The following is a 21,705-nucleotide window of genomic DNA, read 5'->3' as shown; positions in this document are numbered from 1 at the left end:
GTATATATATTATATATGTATTCATACATACATTTGTGTATATGTATAAGGGATACATATATATATGTGTGCGTGTGTGTATATATATATATATATGTGTGTGTGTGTGTGTGTCTTTCTCTTTCCCTCCCTCCCTCCCTCCCTGAAGGCATTAAACAATAATAAGCCTCGGCTTATGGCCTCCTTTCTGCAGAGGAACCTCAACTCCGCGGCCCCTCTGCCTCCCGCACCTTGTTTCCTCTGTGACGGGAACAATTTGGCTAATGCACAGCTCCAGAGCTGCCGGACTTCAAAGTACTTCCGGAGGTTGTGCACTTCCTGCTTCCGGATCCCTTGGCCGAGGTGGGGGAGAGAGAAACGTTGCCTGTTTTACGGTAAACCCCCCACCCCTTATGCTCGGCAGAGAGGAAGGTGCATGGGTGTCGGGTGTGGGCTGGGACCAGGAGTTGGTGGCGGGGTTGCCAAGTTTTGAACTCGTGGCTGTAGCTGTGCCTTTCGCACTGAATAATACATGGTCTCCTCTCCTTGAAAAGCTTCACCGACTGAATTCCACGATGGCGAAGGCGCAAGGGCAGGGCTGGGCTACTGTCGTCGTCGTTTCCTAGCCCAGTCATGTTATTTATGAAATAATATATTTATTTTAACGCTGTACTGTTTTTAACACTTGATTGGGAGCCACCCAGAGTGGCTGGGGAAACTGAACCAGATGGGCGGGGTATAAACAATAATAATAATAATAATAATAATAATAATAATAACAATAACAATAACAATAACAATAACAATAACAATAACAACAAAAATAACAATAGCCCAGTGATACTGGTCTAAGGTTGCCAGAGGGAGGCAAGGGCAGCCCCGGTTCTTGTGAGAGAAACATTGGCGCCAGAGATGGATGGAGATGGTGACAGAGCAACTTATGTTCGTGTTTCTGGTGGAATGATTACGTTGCAGGTGCAAATGAGGACTGGAAACTTGCTGGGGAAACCGTCTTGGGAAGAGATGGAGCTTGTGGCGGGTGTGGGGGTGAGTGGTGGGTGAGGAATGTGCTGGCCAGGTGAAAAAGTGGCCAGGGCTCCAGCACCTGAAACCATTGCGTAGAAGAGACGGTTTAAGTGCTTGCAGCATTTCGTGCAATGTTATAGCTACTGGCTGACATTTCACCCTTTGATATGATTAAAAGGGGTTGCATCTGGGTGCCCGGAAGGGGAGCAGGGAGGATCACTGAGAAAGAAGGCTTATAAGGGTGCAATCAGAAGGAAGCCCCACTGAACCTTCACTTACTCCTTGGTAAGTGTGTGTGTAGGATTGCAGCCTAGGGTAAATACCGTAAGTCAGAGTACTTGTGAGCCAGATAAGGCTTTGAGCGGTAGAGGAGAACACAGTTGTCAAATCGGTGATATTGAGGTGGGAAGTGTTTTAAAATTGGCAGAGAGGATATGGCGTAATGCAGAAGGTGTGCAAAATGGAGACCTAGTGCAGTGGCAAGGAGGAAGCTAATAATTTATGAAAGACTAAAATGTTGAGGGATGCTATAGTGAGTTGTCAGTTGGGGTGTTTTGTGTCTTTCATTGAGGGACACTGAACTGTGAGACTTTCAGGTACTATGCTGCTTATACCTCTCCAGAACTTTTTAAGAACAGGATTCATAATGTTTATAATCCTTGTATTAATTGCTCTGCCGGGGAGTTTGAGATTTGTTGTGTGTTGGGGATTTTAAGTCAGAACGCTCTTTGGGGAAATGGGAACACAGGCAGGAATGAAGTTGTCTGGGAGCAATTTCTTGATATTAATTAGTGATATCATTTGATGTTTCTCCTGCAAGACTTAATTCTGCTGCAGACTCTCATTCTTGTATTTGTTTGGGAATAGCAGGTAGTATTGTCACTGGTAAATTGCGTTTTGGGCATTTTTACAGGAAGATAGCATGGGGAGCAATTATTTCCCCACCGCTACTTGGTTTGTAAGGGAAAAGGGATTGAGAGTGATGTGGAGGCTATTCTCAAGTAGAGGGTTTTAAAAAGCTATCAGATGTTTAGATCATTTTAATGATTGTATGTGCTGTTGGGGAGGGGCCAGTGATCAAGGATGGTGGCACTTGTAGTCCAGCAACCTCTGGAGGGCCACAGTGCCCCCCCCCCCATATATAGATGCTAGCGAAATGGTTAGCTAACCTCCGCTAGGTGGCAGTCGTACATCTTGTGCCATTAAACAACAGAAGAAACCACTTCTGTTGCTGGTTTTTTAGGGTGTATCTGACCTTTCCTTCTTGGGAGTGTGGCTCATAATGAATGTATCCCCCCCCCCTCATGTGAAGATGGGTGAATTTCAGTGGTCTCAAGCTTTGGTATGACTTCAAAATAGACTTCAAAATAAGGAGAACTTGAGAGCTGTCATCCCATGAAAGAAGGCACATTTGAGAACAACAGGCTGGGTTGTGGGACAATTGGTAATTGATACCTTGGCATGACAGGGATGCGGGTGGCGCTGTGGGTTAAACCATAGAGCCTAGGACTTGTTGATCAGAAGGTCGGCGGTTCGAATCCCCACGACGGGGTGAGCTCCCGCTGCTCGGTCCCTGCTCCTGCCCACCCAGCAGTTTGAAAGCACGTCAAAGTGCAAGTAGATAAATAGGTACCGCTCTGGCGGGAAGGTAAATGGCATTTCCGTGCGCTGCTCTGGTTCGCCAGAAGCGGCTTAGTCATGCTGGCCACAGGACCTGGAAGCTGTACGCTGGCTCCCTTGGCCAATAAAGCGAGATGAGCGCCGCAACCCCAGAGTCGGTCACGACTGGACCTAATGGTCAGGGGTTCCTTTACCTTTACCTTACCTTGGCATGACAATGAGAGCTCCTTGGTATTTAGGATGAGCAGGAAAAAAAAGTATAGACAGTTTCATCCTGTTTGTTTAACACTGGGGAATTGCAGGAGGCGCAGCTTGTCTTTTGGGGGCTGGGGTGTAAAGCTGTACCTGTTGAAAATCACTCTGCTGCACAATAATTAAAGGTACAGGAACCCTTAGCAAAATATTTTATGAATATTTTATGGGACATGAGTCTGCCTGTGATAGATTTGGGAATGTGGCGGGGGAATAGATTTGGAGATGTTAAAAGTAGGATTCCTGAATATCCAGAGAGGAATCTTTGAGTCCTCCAGTTAAGAAGGTAGGTTGAGCCTGTTGAGCCACCCCACGAACATTTCCTGAGCTTTCTGTCCATCTACCCCATTCCCCCCTCCTTAATTCTCCCCCCTCCAACCCTGTGGCTCTTCTAACCTGCATCCGTATCCAACACAGTCCATGAGCTTCTTTGCGTCTAGTACTGTATTGTATCAGGCCCTGACAATGTGCTTAACCAAAACATATCTTTATGAAGGCAGGGAGGAGCTGCCGGCTTCTTCCTGGATTGCCCATCTAAGTTGGCATGACGCGCCATGGCAAGAACTGCACAGCAGGAGCTGTCTACACCTACCATGAAAAGAAAAAGGACACAGGTGAGGAGGCTGCTTTCTGTAGGACTGGATTGAGACTTGAAGGGTTTCAGCAGTGCTGCAGGGGGAACCTTGTGCTGCAGTGGCAGTGGTGGGGGCTGCAGGTGAGGACCCCAGGATTCTGAATGAAGGGGAAACCCTGGCTAGGTTTGGGAGAACAAAATTGTGAGTTGGGGCAACTAAAACCAGGACTGTTGCTAGATAGGGAAGTTGAGGCAGTACTTGAATCTACAGGGGAAGCTGGGGGGGGGGCCCTTAGTGAAATCTAGAAGCCCAACTACCATCCAACACTCCCTAATTATGAAAATGGTTCTCCTTCCCCGTAGCCTTCATAAAAGCAGTGGTTTAAGGGAGGTACCACAAAAGCTTGGGACCAGCAGCCTCCCTTTCACCACTATGGAATTTGAGCACTGCTCCAGGCCTAGTGCAGTGAGAGAATAAAGGTCAAAACAGGGAGGCAAATCACTGGTACGTTTGCTTATAGCCAGGTGAGAATTGGGAGAAGCTCTGGGATAGTCAAGAGTATTGGGCACACCCTGTGGTCTGATTTAACACCACCCAGTGTTTCATTGAAACTCAGGTGGAAATTAAGCTATGCAACTCCAAGCTAATTCCGCCTTCTCTCTCTATTGCTGGAGGAGATTATGGGTTGCCAGCCCTTAAACTGTTAGCAATCAGGTGAGCAGTCCTGAGCAGGTCACTTGACAACCTGGGCTTCTCTGGGCAGATATTTTACCAACTGTTTTCCCTTTCTGGATTTAGAGATTTAGCAGAGCCATTTAGGCAGGCAGGCTCTTTTCATTAATGTGGCCTTAATGTGACCATTGCTCCCCCCCACCTTTCCCCAGCTGCCTCTGGATACGGGACCCAGAACGTCCGTCTGAGCAAAGATGCTGTCAAGGATTTTGACTGCTGCTGCCTCTCCCTGCAGCCCTGCAAGGACCCTGTTGTGACGTAAATATCTGGCAAGGCCCACAGGAGACTGTTCAGTGTATTAAACTGGAGATCTGCTACACTACTTAACCACTTGCCTTTTTTGTAGTTCACTAATAAAGCAGTGGATCTCTAAACCTGGATCCAACATGCATGCACTCACACAAAGTTGCTTCTTTCATTGACTCGCAGAGTTAAGTGAAATTATTTGTTCACTCGCTATATATGTCTGTTGAGATAATAATTATTTATGTTCTTTTTCATGCAAATTCCTGTACAGTCGTACCTTGGATCTCAAACGCCTCGGCTCCTGAATGAGCAAAACCTGGAATAGAGTGTTCCAGTTTTCGAATGATTTTCAGAAGCCGAACGTCCGGCACTGCTTTCGTGGCTTCCGATTAGCTGCAGGAGCTTCCTGCAGCCAATCAGAAGCCGCGCTTTGGTTTCCAAATGTTTTGGAAGTCGAACGCACCTCCGGTACAGATTCTGTTTGACTTCCAAGGTATGACTGTAGAGTCAAATTCGCTTCTGCCGCTGGGAAGCGGTGATTACATTCCCATTTCACAGATGGCAAATTGTGGCTAACATATACCTGTCCATAACTGAGCAGGAACTTGAACCCCAACCAAAGTCTAGTATTTATCACAGGACTATAATGTCCCATTCTGCTGTAGAATGATATCTTGGTTTGGTGGCATGACCTCCCAGGTGTACCCTTGACCTTTGAGGTTCATATGGATACTCCTGTGGTGCTCTGCAGCTTGCATGGGAGCCTTTATGGAAGTGAAATTTAATTGTGATTCTCATCCTGCCTGTGTCCCTCTCCAGCCCTGATGGATACCTGTATGAGAAAGAAGCCATCTTAGAGTACATCCTGCACCAGAAAAAGGAGATTGCCCGGCAAATGAAGGTAACCAGAGAAGTGGCTAGTATGCTAATCTGAAGAGCCAGATTTGTATGTTCACAGCTGTCAGCTGGTTTAATGGATGGGTGAGAGAGCACTGCACCAATACTTTACGAAAGGGGAGGAGGTGGCACTCAAGAGAACTGGTAAAATGAAATATATATGCCAAGCCACATGGAAACCAGGCTAGTTGAAGTAGAGATCTTTTTAATCTGGTACATTTGTTTTCTCCCCTGCCTCCAAGGGGCTCAGGATGGGGCTTCCATCTTTGTTAAGAACCTGTGTGAAATAGGCTCGCCTCGCATAGCACCCTTCCTTTCGGGATGTTCTCCTGGGTGCCTTGCTTCTGACCCAGTGCAAGACAGCCATATAGGGCAGGGAAGAGGGCACTTAAATCACCACTCTTGCTCCAGTGCCTTCAACAGGAATTGCCTCTAAGAACCAGGAGCCACTGATGCCATCTGCTCAGTGGGGCCTACAAGTGACTTCACAGAAGGGTATAACAGAAAGTGTAGTGAGAACTTTAGAACTGTGATGGTTTAAAAAGGTAAAGGAACCCCTGACCATTAGGTCCAGTCGTGGCCGACTCTGGGGTTGCGGCACTTATCTTGCTTTATTGGCCAAGGGAGCCAGCGTACAGCTTCCGGGTCATGTGGCCAGCATGACTAAGCCGCTTCTGGCGAACCAGAGCTGCGCATGGAAACGCCGTTTACCTTCCCGCCGGAGCGGTACCTATTTATTGTTAGGGTGTGAAACCTAAGACGCTGGCAAGTTAGCAATGTCATGTCACTTTAAGTAGTGAAGCTCGTTATGTTGTTAAGTTGCTCAGTATATAAAGAGTGTTTGTTTTCTCTGCCTGTGTGGGGCGTGAAGCAAAAATGTCTGAAAGCTCCGGAGGTGTTTCTGTTATCTTTCTGCAATAAACCTGTCTTTGGAAAGACAGGCTTCCCTGTGTCGTTATTTCCTTGCTGCTAAGACTCTGAAGCATGTACTGCAACAAGAATCTCTGCACTGGACTTAATTAATGCTCTGCAAAGAGAACTGTTGCTGGTTGCGCAGCGGAAGCGTTTACTGGACCAGTACACAGACTCTCTTAGGTTATGGATCCTTCTACGTTTCTACAGCTGTATTGTGTGCAGAGAAAGTGAGAGCAGCTTTCGGATGAGAGAAGACCAGCTTGGTCGTAAATCCAGCTCTTAAAGGAACTGAGAGGCTGCAGAAAGTTGAGAGAGCTGCGTAAGTGAAGATTTACAGCTTCATTAGCTGCAAAAGGCTAGCTTGACCTCCCGTTGTGTTTTTGTTTTGTTAATAAAAACAGAAGACGGTGGTAGGTTGCTAGTGAAGAGACAGAGGGAAAAAAGTTTAAAAGGCTTCAGAGGAGGCTGGAGGCGTCTGAAAAGTGAGTAAAACAAATCCCAAGGGGAAAGAGAAGCAAGGGCACACAGAGGGAGTAGCAGCCGACCCCAAGAATGGCAGTGGAAAATTTCCAGGTTCCCTTTACAAAGTTGAACTCTGCTAATTACGTGCAGTGGTCTAAGAGGGCTCAAGTCTGGTTGGAAGCCAAAGAAGTGTGGGCTGACTATGTCCAGAGGCGAAAGCCATTTGTGGCTGTTGCAGCAGATGCCACAGCAGAGCAACAGGCTGCTGCACATGCTCAGAACAGGGAACATGATAAAATGGACACTAAAGCTAGATGCATGTTGATGGTATCGATAGACGATTCCCAATTACCTCATGTGGAAAATTTAAGGTCTGCATTTGAAATTTGGGAAGCTCTTAGGCGAATTCACCATAGAGCCACCATAGAGCATGGGGGAACTAGCAGGCAGAGTTGTAAGGAAGCCTCACAAGTGTCTGCCATGGCCAGCAAGTCATGTTTTCGATGTGGCAGCAGGTTTCATTTGATAGCAAAGTGTCCAGAAAAGCAACAGGAATTTCAACAGTCCAAGGTCAGTTTCCGGAGCTACAGGGGAAGACGAAGTGAGAACTACAAGAATCAACGATCCAGAGGGGGAGCAGGTGCTGATAAGGGACTATCTGCAATGGCAGCACAACAGAGTCCTAAAAGGAGCCAACAAACCTTGAAGTGGATTATTGACAGTGGAGCAAGTCACAGTTTAGTTCCAGCGACATCTAGTGGCAGCTTGATGAACTGCAAGACATTGCCAGTTGCAAAAACTGTGACTATAGCAGACAATAGTAAACGAGAAATGAACCTTAAAGGCACAATTTATGTTAATTGTTTGCAAACTAACCTTCCTGTTTTCGTTCTTCCAGGAATGAAGAATGGACTTTTGAGTGTGTCATGCCTGGTAAAAAGTGGTTTTAAGGTTGAGTTTGAAAATGATGTGTGCACCATTTCGAAACAGGGGAAGGAGCTAGTTAAAATTCCCTGTGAGGATGGGCTTTTTGTTTTGGATGAAGAGCAGTTAGCAGCAGGTAGATGTTCAACAGGTGAAGCGCAAGCTAAGTGTGTAAATAAGGCTCCTCATACAGGTTGTGCACATCTACTACACAGAAGGTTAGCTCATATATGCTTTAAGTAAGTAAGCAAGATGCCAGATTTAGCTGAGGAGTGTAACATTAAACCCTGTCCAAATTTTCTGGATTGTTGTGCTTGTAAACATGCTAAGGTTAAGACATGTAACTATCCTAGATCTGATAGAGTAAGCAAGAAACCCTTTGAACTTGTGCACACAGACGTGTGTGGCCCTATGCCAGTCAAATCGCTTGGAGGTGCGAGATTTATGCAAATTTTGATGGATGATTTTTCAAGGGCTAGTTGGGTTTTCTTTCTGAAAGAAAAATCACAAGCAGCTTCCATCCTGACGGATTGGATTGAAGAAGTCGAATGTAAATTTGACACCAGGGTGCGTAAAATACAATCAGATCGTGGTGGGGAATATGTGAACCACACGCTGGAGACGTGGTTAAAAAGGAAAGGTATAGTTCATAGACTTACCAATCCCTATTCACCACAGGAGAATGCAGTTGCCGAAAGAAAATTTCGAACATTACAGGAAGCCATTGCTGCTTTGCTGTTTGATTCTGGACTTCCTCAGCGGTTTTGGGCTGAGGCTGCACTGTATGCGAATTATACTTTTAACAGAGTGTACAATAGCACAGTAGGCAACACTCCTTACTTCATGCTATTTGGGAAAAAACCAAAAATTGATCATCTAAGAGTTTTTGGATGTCGTGCTTATGTGCTGGTGCCTAGGGCACAACGTAGGAAAGGCGATCCTAGATCTAAAGAAATGTTTTTCTGTGGTTATCAAGCAAACACAAAAGGTTGGAGATTTGTGAATGTAGAAGGCAATCAAACAAAAATCACAATCAGCAGAAGTGCGGAATTTTGTGAACAGGATGGTTGGAATAAAATTCATGGAAATCCTGACATACTATTTGATGTGGTGAACAGTAACAATGAAACTCAGGCCCCAGGGCAGGTATTAGTTCCAGAACAGGCTGAGGAATTTGAGTCTGAGGACGAGGGTGAGAAATCGCCTAGTTCACCCAAGTCTGTAAAGTCAGAATCTTCTAGCTCTAAAAGTTCACCCGTACAGCAAGAGAGACGTGTAAAGTCAGAATCAGAAAGTTCTTCAACTACTAGTGATAAACAGGTGACGACTAGTGATTCTGGGTCAGAGGGGGAAACTGAAGGAACATCACAGGAACCGTTAAGGCGTTCCAAGCGTGCCAACAAAGGTATACCTCCTGAAAGGTACCAAGCTATTAGTGTTTGGGCTGGTTTGGCAAATTGCGAACCTGAAAGTTTTGAGGAGGTTGAGCAATTACCCCAGGAGGAGGCCAGTAGGTGGCGTGAGGCCATGCAAAAAGAGTTGAATTCTATGAAAGAACTGGGTGTGTTTTCCATCACCAAACTGCCAGAAGGTACCAAGGCAGTAAGTTGTAGGTGGGTGTACAGGATAAAGACAACAGCGATGGGGAAACCAGAGTACAAAGCAAGGCTTGTAGCTCGAGGTTTTACTCAAAGAAAGGGGTTACATTATTCCGAAGTCTATGCACCCACTTCAAGGAGTGAAACCCTTCGGGCACTATTAGCAGTTGCTGCTCAGAAAGGGTTCAAAGTGAATCAATTTGATGTCTCTACAGCTTATCTTCATTCAGACTTGGCTGAAGAGCTCTATATGGAGCTACCGCCAGGATTGAAAGTTGGTAAATCAAATCAGGTATGGAAACTACATAAATCTATTTATGGACTCAAGCAATCTGCTCATAATTGGAATGAGTGTTTAAATGACGTTTTGGTAGGCATTGGTTTTAGCAGGAGCAAGGCTGACAATTGCTTATATTTCAGAGGTTCAGGAGATGCTCAAGAATCTTTGCTTGTTTATGTAGATGACCTGATTTATACTTCAAAGACACAAGAACAAGTAAAAAAACTAGCCAAAGAGTTAAATAAATACTTCAAAGTTAAGAATCTTGGTGATGTAAAGGTCTATCTTGGTGTTCAGATAGATAGGACCAAAAATGGCAGTTTTCTACTGAATCAAAAAGGCAAGATATTGCAAATGTTGAAAAAGTTTGGCATGACGGAGTGTGCAGGTGTTAGAACGCCAATGGAAATGGGTTTTGTAAAAGACAATGAGTTCAAGGATAGTGCTGAATTCAAGCGTGCTGAAATCTTTCAGTCAGCACTGGGAAGCTTACTTCATCTTTCGCAATGGAGTAGACCAGACATTGCTTACGCTGTTAACTTACTCAGCAGAGAAGCTTCAAAACCTAGTGTAAATGCATGGAAAGGAATTCAAAGAGTGTTAAGATATTTACAATACACCAAAGATTTTTGCCTTGAATTATCTTCTGAAGGACAAGCACAGATTACTTGTTGGGCAGATAGTGATTGGGCAAATTTAAAGGATAGAAAATCAGTGTCTGGCTGTGTAATAAAATTTGGTAACTCTCTGATTGGGTGGAGATCCAAGAAACAGAACCTGATTGCTTTGTCGTCAACAGAAGCTGAGTTCTGTGCCTTATCTGAGTTATGTAGAGATCTAGAATTTTACAAATGCTTGGCACAAGAGATGTATGAAAAGGCCATCACTCCTATCACTGTATGGGGTGATAATCAACCGTGTCTTAAGTTAGCACAAAATGGGCAGTTTAAAGGTCGTACAAAACATTTGGATATCCGCTTTCAAAATGTTTGTCAAACGGTAAAAGCAGGAATTGTTAAATTAAATTACTGTCCCAGTCATGAAAATCAAGCTGATGGTTTTACAAAACCGCTTGGGTTTCAGCGGCATGAAAACTTTTGTGAAGAAATGGGTCTGAAGTAATTTTGTTTTTGTATTGCCAGCGAGAGGGGGTGTTAGGGTGTGAAACCTAAGACGCTGGCAAGTTAGCAATGTCATGTCACTTTAAGTAGTGAAGCTCGTTATGTTGTTAAGTTGCTCAGTATATAAAGAGTGTTTGTTTTCTCTGCCTGTGTGGGGCGTGAAGCAAAAATGTCTGAAAGCTCCGGAGGTGTTTCTGTTATCTTTCTGCAATAAACCTGTCTTTGGAAAGACAGGCTTCCCTGTGTCGTTATTTCCTTGCTGCTAAGACTCTGAAGCATGTACTGCAACAAGAATCTCTGCACTGGACTTAATTAATGCTCTGCAAAGAGAACTGTTGCTGGTTGCGCAGCGGAAGCGTTTACTGGACCAGTACACAGACTCTCTTATTTATCTACTTGCACTTTGAGGTGCTTTCGAACTGCTAGGTTGGCAGGAGCAGGGACCGAGCAACGGGAGCTCACCCCGTCGTGGGGATTCGAACCGCCAACCTTCTGATCGGCAAGCCCTAGGCTCTGTGGTTTAACCCACAGCACCAATTGTTGCTTAATAGGGTGGTTTTCAAAAAAAATTTTAATGTAAAGTGCTTAAGGTGGCACTCCAAAACAGCTGAAGGCTGCTCTGTGCTTTTTGCTGATTTCTTTTCATGCCCAATGCCTGTTCTCTCTCTTCACTTTCATTGCGTCTCTCTCACTTGGATCATAGCAAGGAGTGTGCCCCTTCCGTATTTTAGCGGGAGAGCTTTGTCTTTGCCATGACAATTTTTATTCCTGTGCCCAACTGCAGGCCTACGAAAAGCAGAAGAATGAGAAGAAGACGGAGTTGGCGGAGTTGAGCAAGGCTGCCAAAGAGTCCAAGGTGAAAAATTTCCTCGACAAAGAGATGAGCATTGTCAGCAAACCTCTCAACCCCTTTGATCGCAAGGCGGGTAAGTGCGGAGGAGCGGTGGATTTGGTACAGGGCCAAGCGACAAAAGTGTGAGAAATAAGAAAAGTGTAAAGAAAGTGAATGACACCTCCCAGTTACTCCTTAGACAGAGCCATGTACATCTTACCTGTGCTTCATAGTAATATTTCCCCCACCCTTCTCTGTTCTGGTCCTATCTGTTCGGCAGCAATGAAGTGTTTTTAGAGATGCTCTTTGTTTTTCTTTGGGTTTTGGCAGTGCCCTAAAACACAACTCGAGTGTCGCTGGATCACATGCTGTCCACAGTTTATCTCCCATTGCCACAATCACACTGGTTTCTCACCCTGGTTTAAAGTTCTTCCCACATCTCCACAGTGCCCCCTATTCTTTGTAGCTCTCCGGCTGTCAGCCTCTTTGAATATTTGTCTCAAACCCACACAACTCCTCATGTGTGAAGTGAAACTCCTGGGGGAATTGTGGGTGGCCGCAATGAGGTGTAAACCCTTCTCCCAAGCATGAAGCAAAGAGGGTTGCGTGGTCCTGGGTACCTGGTGTGTTTTGTTACGGTGTTTAAAGCTTTTGCTGGGGGTTGTGGTCAACTGGACTACCAGGGTTCAGCTTCAGGGATGCCTAAGTCAGTACATGCTGGATCCTGTCAAAAACTCAGTAGGGCAAGTCTGCAGGTGAGCTCCAGTGTAGGGTTAGGGAATCTTTTTTCACTTGGAGAGCTAGATCTTTTATCTCCCTGCACCCCTGCAAGCTAGCTTTGACAGGTGGGTGGGGCCACCCACCTGTCATTCATCTGACATCACGATGTGTTCAGGGATCTGATAGGTGGGAGGGGACTGTTCCGCTAGTGCATTCCCCACAAGGAATGAAGCAGCAGGACTTAACTTTGCTCACTAGCTGGTACAATCCTGCTCTCTTCAGGGGTCTGCTGTGTCAGCACATTCCCTGCCAGGAACACAATGGCAAAGCGACCCAGAAACTACAACAAACCCAGAATGTGGCAGCTAGACTGGTGACTAGGAGTGGCCGCCGAGACCATATAACACCAGTCCTGAAAAACCTACCTTGGCTCCCAGTACATTTCCAAGCACAATTCAAAGTCTTGGTGCTGACCTTTAAAGCCCTAAATGACCTCGGCCCAGTATACCCAAAGGAGCGTTTCCACCCCCATTGTCCAGTCCGGACACTGAGGTCCAGCTCGGAGGGCCTTCTGGCGGTTCCCTCACTGCGAGAAGCAAAGTTACAGGGAACCAGACAGAGGGCCTTCTCAGTAGTGGCACCCACCCTGTGGAACGCCCTCCCATCAGATGTCAAAGAAATAAACAATTATCTGACTTTTAGAAGACATCTGAAGGCAGCCCTGTTCAGGGAAGTTTTTAATGTCTGATGTTTTATTACTTTTTTATTATTATCATTAATTTTGTTGGGAGCCACCCAGTGTGGCTGGGGAAACCCAGCCAGTTGGGCAGAGTATAAATTTATTATTATTATTATTATTATTATTATTATTATTATTATTAAGCAGCACTCTGCAGGATTGAACCTTTTCCCCTGCTTGTTGGCTGATATCCCCCAGTGGCCTCCACTGATTGGCAGGTGGTTGTGGTTTGGGAGAAATGTCCGCATGGGCCGAGACTGACCTGCATGTTGAAGGTTTTCTGCTCCCGCTATACAGCCATGTCTTTCCACACACCACCTTAGATTTTCACCTCTTTCTTGGGAAACTATGGGACTTAATAACTGCCCTGTTCTGTGGATTGCAGGAGATGCTCAGCCTGGACCCAGCAATGAAGAGAAAGCCAAACAGCTGCCCAGCTTTTGGATTCCTTCGCTGACCCCAGAGGCCAAGACCAAAGTCATTCCGAAGCCAGTGAGTTCCTTTTGTCATTCCTTTTCCCAGCTCACGCATTGCCCCGTCTTCCTTAGGGAGTGTCTGCACTACAAATCTTTTTTTTTTAAAGAATATTTATTAACATTTCCAAAATAATACAAAAACAAAAGAGACACAAAAAATAACAAACATACAAAATTGAAAACAATTAAAAACAGATACAATTTCCATTACTTATTTTCTATTAACTTGTTTCCCAGACCTCCTCTCACCTCCCCTTTTTGTATTCCAGTTCAAATTATTAGCTCAGCAAATCCTTCTTGTAACTTATTATTACTTATTATAGCTTATTTCTCAGCCTTTACATTACAGTTGGTAACCACTTAATTTCTGTCCAACATCAAATCTAAACCAATTTACCTGTCACAGTGTCTCCAACACACCCAGAAAATTGAAACTCTTGGAATAGAGAACTTCTGTCATGGTCACAAAACTGCACTTCCAGAGTTCTTGGGAGAAGTCCTGAGGCGTTAGCTGCATTGAGCTGGTTGCTGTCTTTGAGATTAGGAAGATACTGTCTTCCAGTTGAGATGGTCCTTTTTTGTCATTTGTTTTTTCCCTCCTGTGTGGCTGTGGAGTTGAAAGGTATTGAAATTGAAACTGAAATACTTTATTGTCACTTGTACAACTTGTATACAGTGAGATTACACGAGCACCTCCACTCAGCTCTCTTAGTCTTAATTCCCCTTGTTTACTGATGCACACCCACCCAACCCGAAAGTCAGTTGCCCTGTTGTTATCTTTTCATTCAGCAGCCTAACAGCCCATGGATAGAAGCTGTTTTTACCCTGTTGGTGCGACTAAACATGTTTCTATATCTTCTGCCTGATGGCAGGAGATCGAGAAAGTGCAGGCTAGGGTGTGAATCATCCCTGAGAATTTTCCTCACTCTCCTGAGGCAGTGTTCTTCTGCTATTTCATCCAGCGGATTCATGTGACAGCCCATAATATCTTGTGCTGTATTCACCACCCTCTGTAGGCACTTCCTATCAGTTCATGTCAAACCAGCGTACCACACCGTGATGCAGTATGAAAGGACACTTTCAATTGTAGACCGGTAGAAGGAAATAATCAAATCAGAAGGTCGAACTAGTGTATTCCGCTGCTGTGAAGCTGGCAGCACAACACATATGTCTACTAAGAAGTAAATGCAGTTAATTTCATGGAGGCTTACTCCTAGGTGAGCGAGTACAGGACGCAGCCTAAGAGTGTTCTGCAGGGATGATGGAAGCTGAAGTTCAGCAACATCTGCAGGGCCATAGGCTTTTCACTTCCAATGTATTATGGTGAGCAGCAGCAAAGGATTGGGTTGGGTAACCAGCACCTTCAAAGGTACCCAGGAAGCTCCACCCAGTCCCAGTAATGTGAGCTGGAAAATTTTCCCCAACAGGACATTTGCTGCTACACTTTTCTATGAACATCTTTGATTTCTGAAAATGCATTGTTTCCTAAAAATTTGTTTGTAATATAATGGATACAATTCTAGTAAAACTTACGCAGTTTCAAAACTGGAATTAACTCCCCCCCAGATGACCAACCGTATTATTTAATTAGCTGACTACACAGCTGTCTGTTGACAAACCAATTTCCAGTGCAATGCTTTCTTCTTTTACTTCCTTATAATGTTTACTTTTTATGCTGTTCAGCTGACGTGTCTTAAAAGTGATTCAATTAAAACAATTTCCTACCAAAACTTGTAATTTGCTCAACCATCTAAACCACATAAAATCTACTCTCTTGATTTCCAACCCCCCCCCCCCCGCCAAATAAAATATTTCAGCTACGGTACTTTTGGCTATGGGGGGTTGGGAGAATGAGATATAGTGCATACTTTTAATTTTAGATTTGATTACTAAAGCCAAATGAAACCCTAAACTAGATCGTAATAAATTTTAGTATCAGAAGAAAATTCCCAGAAAATGTTCTGATACCTCTGATTTTTGTAAAACCCACATCTCACCTTTTTTCAGCATTTAAAGTCATGACTGTTAGATTTCATCACTATTTCCCCATTCTTTTTATACAAAATGATAATATAAGTAACTTGCATCGTACTCTTACTTTACTTGCATGGGGTGAGGAATAAATAAATAAATAAATGGGGAGAGGAGGAAACTCACTTTCCAGTTACAGTCGTACCTTGGTTTCCGAACAGCTTAGTTCTCGAACGTTTTGGCTTCCATATTCCACAAACCCATGTTCTGGTTTGACAATTATTTTTGGAAGCTGAATGTCCAATGGGGCTTCCGTGGCTTCCGATTGGCTGCAGGAACTTCCTGCAGCCAATCAGAAGCTGCACTTTGGTTTCTGAATGTTTTGGAAGTTGAATGGACTTCCAGAATGGATTCCGTTTGACTTCCAAGGTACGACTGTATTTATTTCCCCAACCCACCTGCACACTGCTGTGATTGCAGGCTTACTCAGCCCTCACATTGCCTTTCCAAAGCCAGGTAAACAGCCCTCCACCTTGCAGAGGCAGGGGGCCAGTTCCAGGAGTCCCTGGTTTTATGGTTTTCTGCATGGACCTCCAGAACCAAACCCTCCCATAAGATGCAAGTTACCTGTATTAAGGTTTAAGCCGAAATAATTTTTTCCAACCACGCATTAAGTTCCCCTTCCCTCTGCTTCAAAATACTTTCCTAACTTTATATTTGAATGTCCTGTGCAGGAGGTAGGGTGAGGGAGTCTTCTTATTGGCCTGAGTTTTTTCTTTTCTGATAGATTAAAAGTTAACCTTAGGGAGGGGAAGAGTTTGGCCACGGGGAAGTTTCTGTTGAGTTTTGTTCACTTTGATCAGCGCAGGCTGGAGTGTGCCCAGTTCGCTGGCCATGAGTAGCTTCTGCTTCCAGGTTTATTCCCAGGATTTTAATACCTTGCATTTCAAAATCTTCAGTATCTTGAATATTTGACCAAGCTCTGTATCGTCCTGGAATTGATGGGGGTGTGTGTGTGTGTGTGTGTTTCAGACAGAGTGTCAATATTTGCTCTAACCCATTTGCCTCTATTGTTCCTAATTCATACTCTGCCTCTCAACTTGGCGTGCTCCTTGTCATTCTAGGACAAGTGTGTGTACTGTCCCATGAGTATGAAGCCCCTGAAGTTGAAGGACCTGATCCCAGTGCATTTCACCCCAGTGGATGCTAGCGTGGATCGAGTAGGGCTGATCAACCGGCAAGACCGCTACGTGTGTGCCGTCACACGAGACATGCTTGGAAACTCTGTCCCGTGTGCTGTTCTGCGTCCATCGTGAGTGATGGGATGGGACAGTTCAGAGATGGGAGGTCTTCTTTTTTAAAAAAAGTTTTTATTTATACTTTTCAAATTTATACATTTCATTAGTTTTACAATCAATTTAACACTTCAGAATATGACTTCCTTCCCCATCTTTCTGCGGTTCCTTAATTATTATTTTTTAATATCTTCTGCATATCCGATTTTATTTCACTTGCCCATTTAATTATCTATAGTGGTACCTCGCAAGACGAAAAACGCGCAAGACGAAAGAGTTTTCCGTTTTTTGAGTCGTTCCGCAAGACGAATTTCCCTATGGGAAGATGAAACGTCTTGCAAGTTCTTGCGAGTTTGTTTCCTTTTTCTTAAAGCCGCTAAGCCATTAATAGCTGCTAATAGCCGTGCTTCGCAAGACGAAAAAACCGCAAGACGAAGAGGCTCGCGGAACGGATTAATTTCGTCTTGCGAGGCACCACTGTACTCTAAATATATGTGACGTGGGTGGCGCTGTGGGTTAAACCACAGAGCCTAGGGCTTGCCGATCAGAAGGTCAGCAGTTCGAATCCCTGCAACGGGGTGAGCTCCCATTGCTCGGTCCCTGCTCCTGCCAACATAGCAGTTCGAAAGCGCATCAAAGTGCAAGTAGATAAATAGGTAGTGTTCCGACGGGAAGGTAAACAGCGTTTCCATATGCTGCTCTGGTTCGCCAGAAGCGGCTTAGTCATACTGGCCACATGACCCGGAAGCTGTATGCCGGCTCCCTCGGCCAATAAAGTGACATGAGCGCCGCAACCCCAGAGTCGGTCATGACTGGACCTAATGTTCAGGGATCCCTTTACCTTTACCTAAATATATACCCTTGTGAAACTGCAGGTTGTCACAATAATCCTGCTAATGTTTTTATCTGTTTACAATTTATCTGTAAATATTCAGTAAACCATTTCCATTCTTTTATAAAAAAGTTTGTCATCTTGATTTCTTATTCCTCCGGTAAGTTTCGCCATTTCTGCATATTCCACGAGTTTTTGTATCCATTCTTCCTTTACTGGGACTTCTGCTTCTTTCCACTTTGGGGCAAGTAGCATTCTTGCTGCTGTAGTAGCATACATAAATAAATTTCTATACGATTTAGGTAGTTCTGTCCCTAAAATTCCCAAAAGAAAACTTCTGGGGTTGTTTTTTTTTAAAAAAGTTATTTTGAACATCCTTTTCAGTTCATTGTATATAATTTCTCAGTAAGCTTTAACCTTACTACAAGACCACCATACATGATAAAAAGAACCTTCTTTCTCTTTACATTTCCAACATTTGTTCGATTTAGATTTATACATTTTTGCCAATTTACTTGGTGTTAGATACCAACAATATATTATTTTCATATAATTTTCCCTTAAACCATAACATTATGTAAATTTTGTAGGGGATGGGAGGTCTTCTGCATGTATGCTAGATGTGGAATAGTTGTAAGTAGCAAAGTGTGGGAATCCAGGCCTTATACTTAGCAGCAAATAATAGGTGTGTCCTTCCTTCCTTCCCCAAAGGGGCTCTGTGGTGACTCTAGAGTGTGTGGAGAGACTCATCAAGAAGGACATGGTTGATCCAGTGAATGGAGAGAAGCTGACTGACAAGGACATTATCGTTCTACAGCGGGTGAGAGTGACTGTCTAACCTCCTGCAATCCTTTATAAACTCCCAGTGCTTCCTCAAAAACTTGAAACCACACAAAGCTCCAAGCCCAGATGGCTTTACAGCAGAATTCTATAGGAAATTCAAAGAACCCCTGATGCCCTACATCAGTGTTCCCCAACCTTGGGCCTCCAGCTGTTTTTGGACTACAACTCCCATCATCCCTCGCTAGCAAGACCAGTGGTCAAGGATAATGGGAACTGTAGTCCAAAAACAGCTGGAGGCCCAAGGTTGGGGAACACTGCCCTACATGACCCACCTATTCAATGGCATCATGAAAGGGGGGCCCACCCCCAAAACCTGGACCCACTCCAAAATAGTCTCCATCCCAAAACCAATGAAAGACAGCCTCATAGTAGAATCATACTGCCCAATCTCATTAATAAACCAAGATTACAAGATATTCACATCAATCTTGGCCAGCCGCCTAAGACTGGCTTTGTCCCTGGTTGCAATATTAGAGACCCCATCAGGAAACTACTGAACCTCATCGAACACAGCAAGGCAACTAAACTCCCACTGACAATTATGTCCCTAGACATCCTCAAAGCTTTTTGATTGCTTAGAGTGGAAATACCTGTTAGCAGTACTAACTAGCATGAAATTTGACCCCAACTTCCTACAAATCCTCAAACAAATATCAACTCCCAGTGCTGTAGCCAAGGTGTCAAAAGGCATCATTAATTCAGGGTTCATTTCACCTTCTGAGAAATTAATCCCATCTTTATTTGTCACCTGTGGCATTGCAGGAAGAGCCATTCCACGATGCTGAAGCTCTTCAGCTATACTTTAGGAATCACTTCTTCCATGCCCCATAGCCCTGCCCCACGTGATTGAAACTACAGATGATCAACACATCCAAGTTTTCCTCAGTATTGCTAATCCCTTCAGTACAGTGGTGCCTTGCTTCTCAAACAACTTGGAACCCAAACACTGCAAACCCGGAAGGAAGTGCTCCGGTTTGGGAACATTTTCAGAAGCCAAACATGCTCCGTTTTGAGTGCCACACTTCTGTTTTGAGTGTTACGCTGAGGTTTGTCTGTTTTTGCTATTTATTTTGCGTTTTTTCTTTTCTTTTTGCAGCTCTTTTTTATTTTGTTTTGTTTTTGTGACAGTGTGGAACCCAGTTTAGTTACTGATTGATTGTGTGACTGCAGTACATTGTTTATAGCGTTCATTTTATGGAACAATGGTCTTGTAAGATAGTAAACTTCATGTTAAATTGCTGCTTTAGGGGTTGTTTGGAACGGATTAATAAATTTTGCCTTACTTTCTATGGGAAAGCATGCCTTGGGTTTTAGAACACTTTGGTTTTGGAACGGACTTCCAGAACGGATTAAGTTTGAGAACCAAGGCACCACTGTACTATGTTCGCAGGATAAACCCCTGAACTTAGCTTTAAGCAGCACCATCAATTTACTCCAGTCATGTATTTGTTTACAGCATAAGCAATGTTCAAGATCTTCTCTGCAAGTCAAATCCAGAAGTGTTCTGCATTATTAGGGACTCCCAAACTACTTAACACCCCCCCCCCAAAAAAAAACCTAAGATATGTGAAGTGAATTTAGAGAACTCTATCCTGCAGCTAGCCAGAAATCCATAGTCTTTGAGCTGAAATTCTCTATATTCTCCTGTGTGTCAACAAACACGATACAAAAATAAAGGGTTCTGTGCTAATGCTAGTCATACAACCAGTTAGTTGGCTACAACCCAAAGCCTTGATGATCCCTGAAATTCTGCATGCCCCGTTGCCCATTTATGAAGCTTGAAGTCACGTTAAACTGATGTTTCTGTGTTTTTAATCTTGGGCAAGCGGCAAAACATTCGTTGCCAGCGCTTTTTGACGCATGGGCAATAATTCTGGTTGCATCTCTGCTTAGATCTTGTCATATTTTGGCCCTCATGCAACAAAAGACAAACCAAGGTTTCATAACAACATGGCAGGGAGGCACCTATGGAAGGGAGATATAAGTGGAAGGGAAGCTTTAGTTGGGAAAGATGCAGATTCAGGAGAGAGGAGAGATCACAGGAGCTCCCTGTGATGTCTGGAGGTTGTTGTTTTTTTGTAAGGGATAATGAAGGGGGAATGGTTAAACATCCCTCTCCAGGCTCCCAGTTTCCCTTCGCAAATGCACCTCTCATACGCATTAGCATCACAAGGCGAGATTGGGAGACTCTTGCTTTGCCTTATTCATCTGGGATTAGGAATCAGGGCTTGTTGCAGGGCTTCACCTGGGACTTGAGTCCCAGAACCTCTCAACGTGGTAGATAAGCATTCAGAAGCAGAACAGACACACTGCATGTCCCACAGGCAAAGCAAATTCCAAGTTCTACAGCTGCTATCCACCCTTGTCTTCTCTTCTTCTAGGGTGGCACAGGATTTGCAGGGTCAGGCGTGGAGCTGGAGGCCAAGAAGTCCCGCCCTGTTATGCAAGCGTAACATGTTTGTGCGACTGTCTTTGTGGAAGAGAGGAACAGCCAGCATGCCGCTCTAGGCTGCCCAAGATGTGCTCCCTGAAAGCGACGAACATTGCATTGGCTGGACTCAGTTCAGTCTTTTCTGAGCCCTTGTTTGGATTAGTTTACGGGGCAGTTCACTTGTGTTTATATATCTCCGTTTATCCCACACTTTTCAGTGCATTTCTGCCACTTCCTTAACCACGCAAAGTCTCCTTTTATTTTTTTAAAGTGGATATGTTTTGCCACGGTGACAACGCACCTTAAAAATCCTTTGTAAACAGCACTGTGTCAGGGTGCAAGTCAGTGTCTGCTGTGTTTTGATACTTGCTCTACATGTTCAAAAGACAGAGAAATGCCCCCCCCCCCAAAAAAAAGCACCAGTGCTGGTAATAAAATCCAGAATAAATGAAGTTATTAATGCAAGGACAATGAGACTTATACAGTCTACTTGCAGTCTTATACAGATCTACTTGGAAGTAGACCCCCTGGAGTTCAAGACGACTTACTCCCAAGTAGGGCTGAGCGATATCTGGTTTTTAACATCATGCTATATCACCAGCTAAACATCACAATATACTGATATATCATAATGCCTGAAATAAGGGTGGAGCTAGGTAAAAGCATTGGCTGCCTTCATATTTTTTCTCCTGCAATATGATTTTTGCTGGCGCCTGCTCTTGTGATTTGCTTCCCCCTGCAGGAGGCAGGGGAATGATGAGCCAGCAACAGGAACCAAGAGAAGCATTGGCTGGCTTCATGGTTTTCCTCATGTTGTGATTTTTGCATAGAACACAGCACGATTCGCTATATATTGCCAGGTAAAAAAATTATGAAACTGATACCACAACATATCGCCCAGCCCTACCCTCAAGTAAGTGGGTTGTTGCCTTTGTAAAA

General features: G+C 44.3%; 1 protein-coding gene across 4 annotated transcripts; it reads left to right on the top strand.

The window, feature by feature from the left end:
- The first annotated feature begins 256 nt into the window (after positions 1–256).
- Positions 257–21,231, top strand: NOSIP (nitric oxide synthase interacting protein). 4 transcript variants are annotated; one of them, XM_079950005.1, is made up of 10 exons: positions 320–374; positions 1,184–1,294; positions 3,378–3,491; positions 4,337–4,442; positions 5,250–5,331; positions 11,412–11,553; positions 13,304–13,410; positions 16,490–16,677; positions 18,204–18,312; positions 20,717–21,231. In XM_079950005.1, exons 3-10 carry the CDS (start codon positions 3,422–3,424, stop codon positions 20,786–20,788), a joined length of 876 nt encoding a protein of 291 aa, XP_079806131.1. In that variant the 5' UTR covers positions 320–374; positions 1,184–1,294; positions 3,378–3,421; the 3' UTR covers positions 20,789–21,231. The 4 variants fall into 4 exon arrangements, with proteins under 4 accessions (XP_079806128.1, XP_079806129.1, XP_079806130.1 ...); XM_079950002.1 differs by lacking the exon at positions 1,184–1,294 and having other exon boundaries at positions 257–374; positions 3,374–3,491; XM_079950003.1 differs by lacking the exon at positions 1,184–1,294 and having other exon boundaries at positions 262–374.
- Positions 21,232–21,705: the final 474 nt, after the last annotated feature.

The sequence above is a fragment of the Podarcis cretensis genome (genome assembly GCF_951804945.1).
Source record: "Podarcis cretensis genome assembly, chromosome: 13".
Taxonomy (NCBI): Eukaryota; Metazoa; Chordata; class Lepidosauria; order Squamata; family Lacertidae; genus Podarcis; species Podarcis cretensis.
The sequence above is the reverse complement of the archived record's forward strand: the minus strand, read 5'-3'. Positions and strand labels throughout refer to the sequence as shown.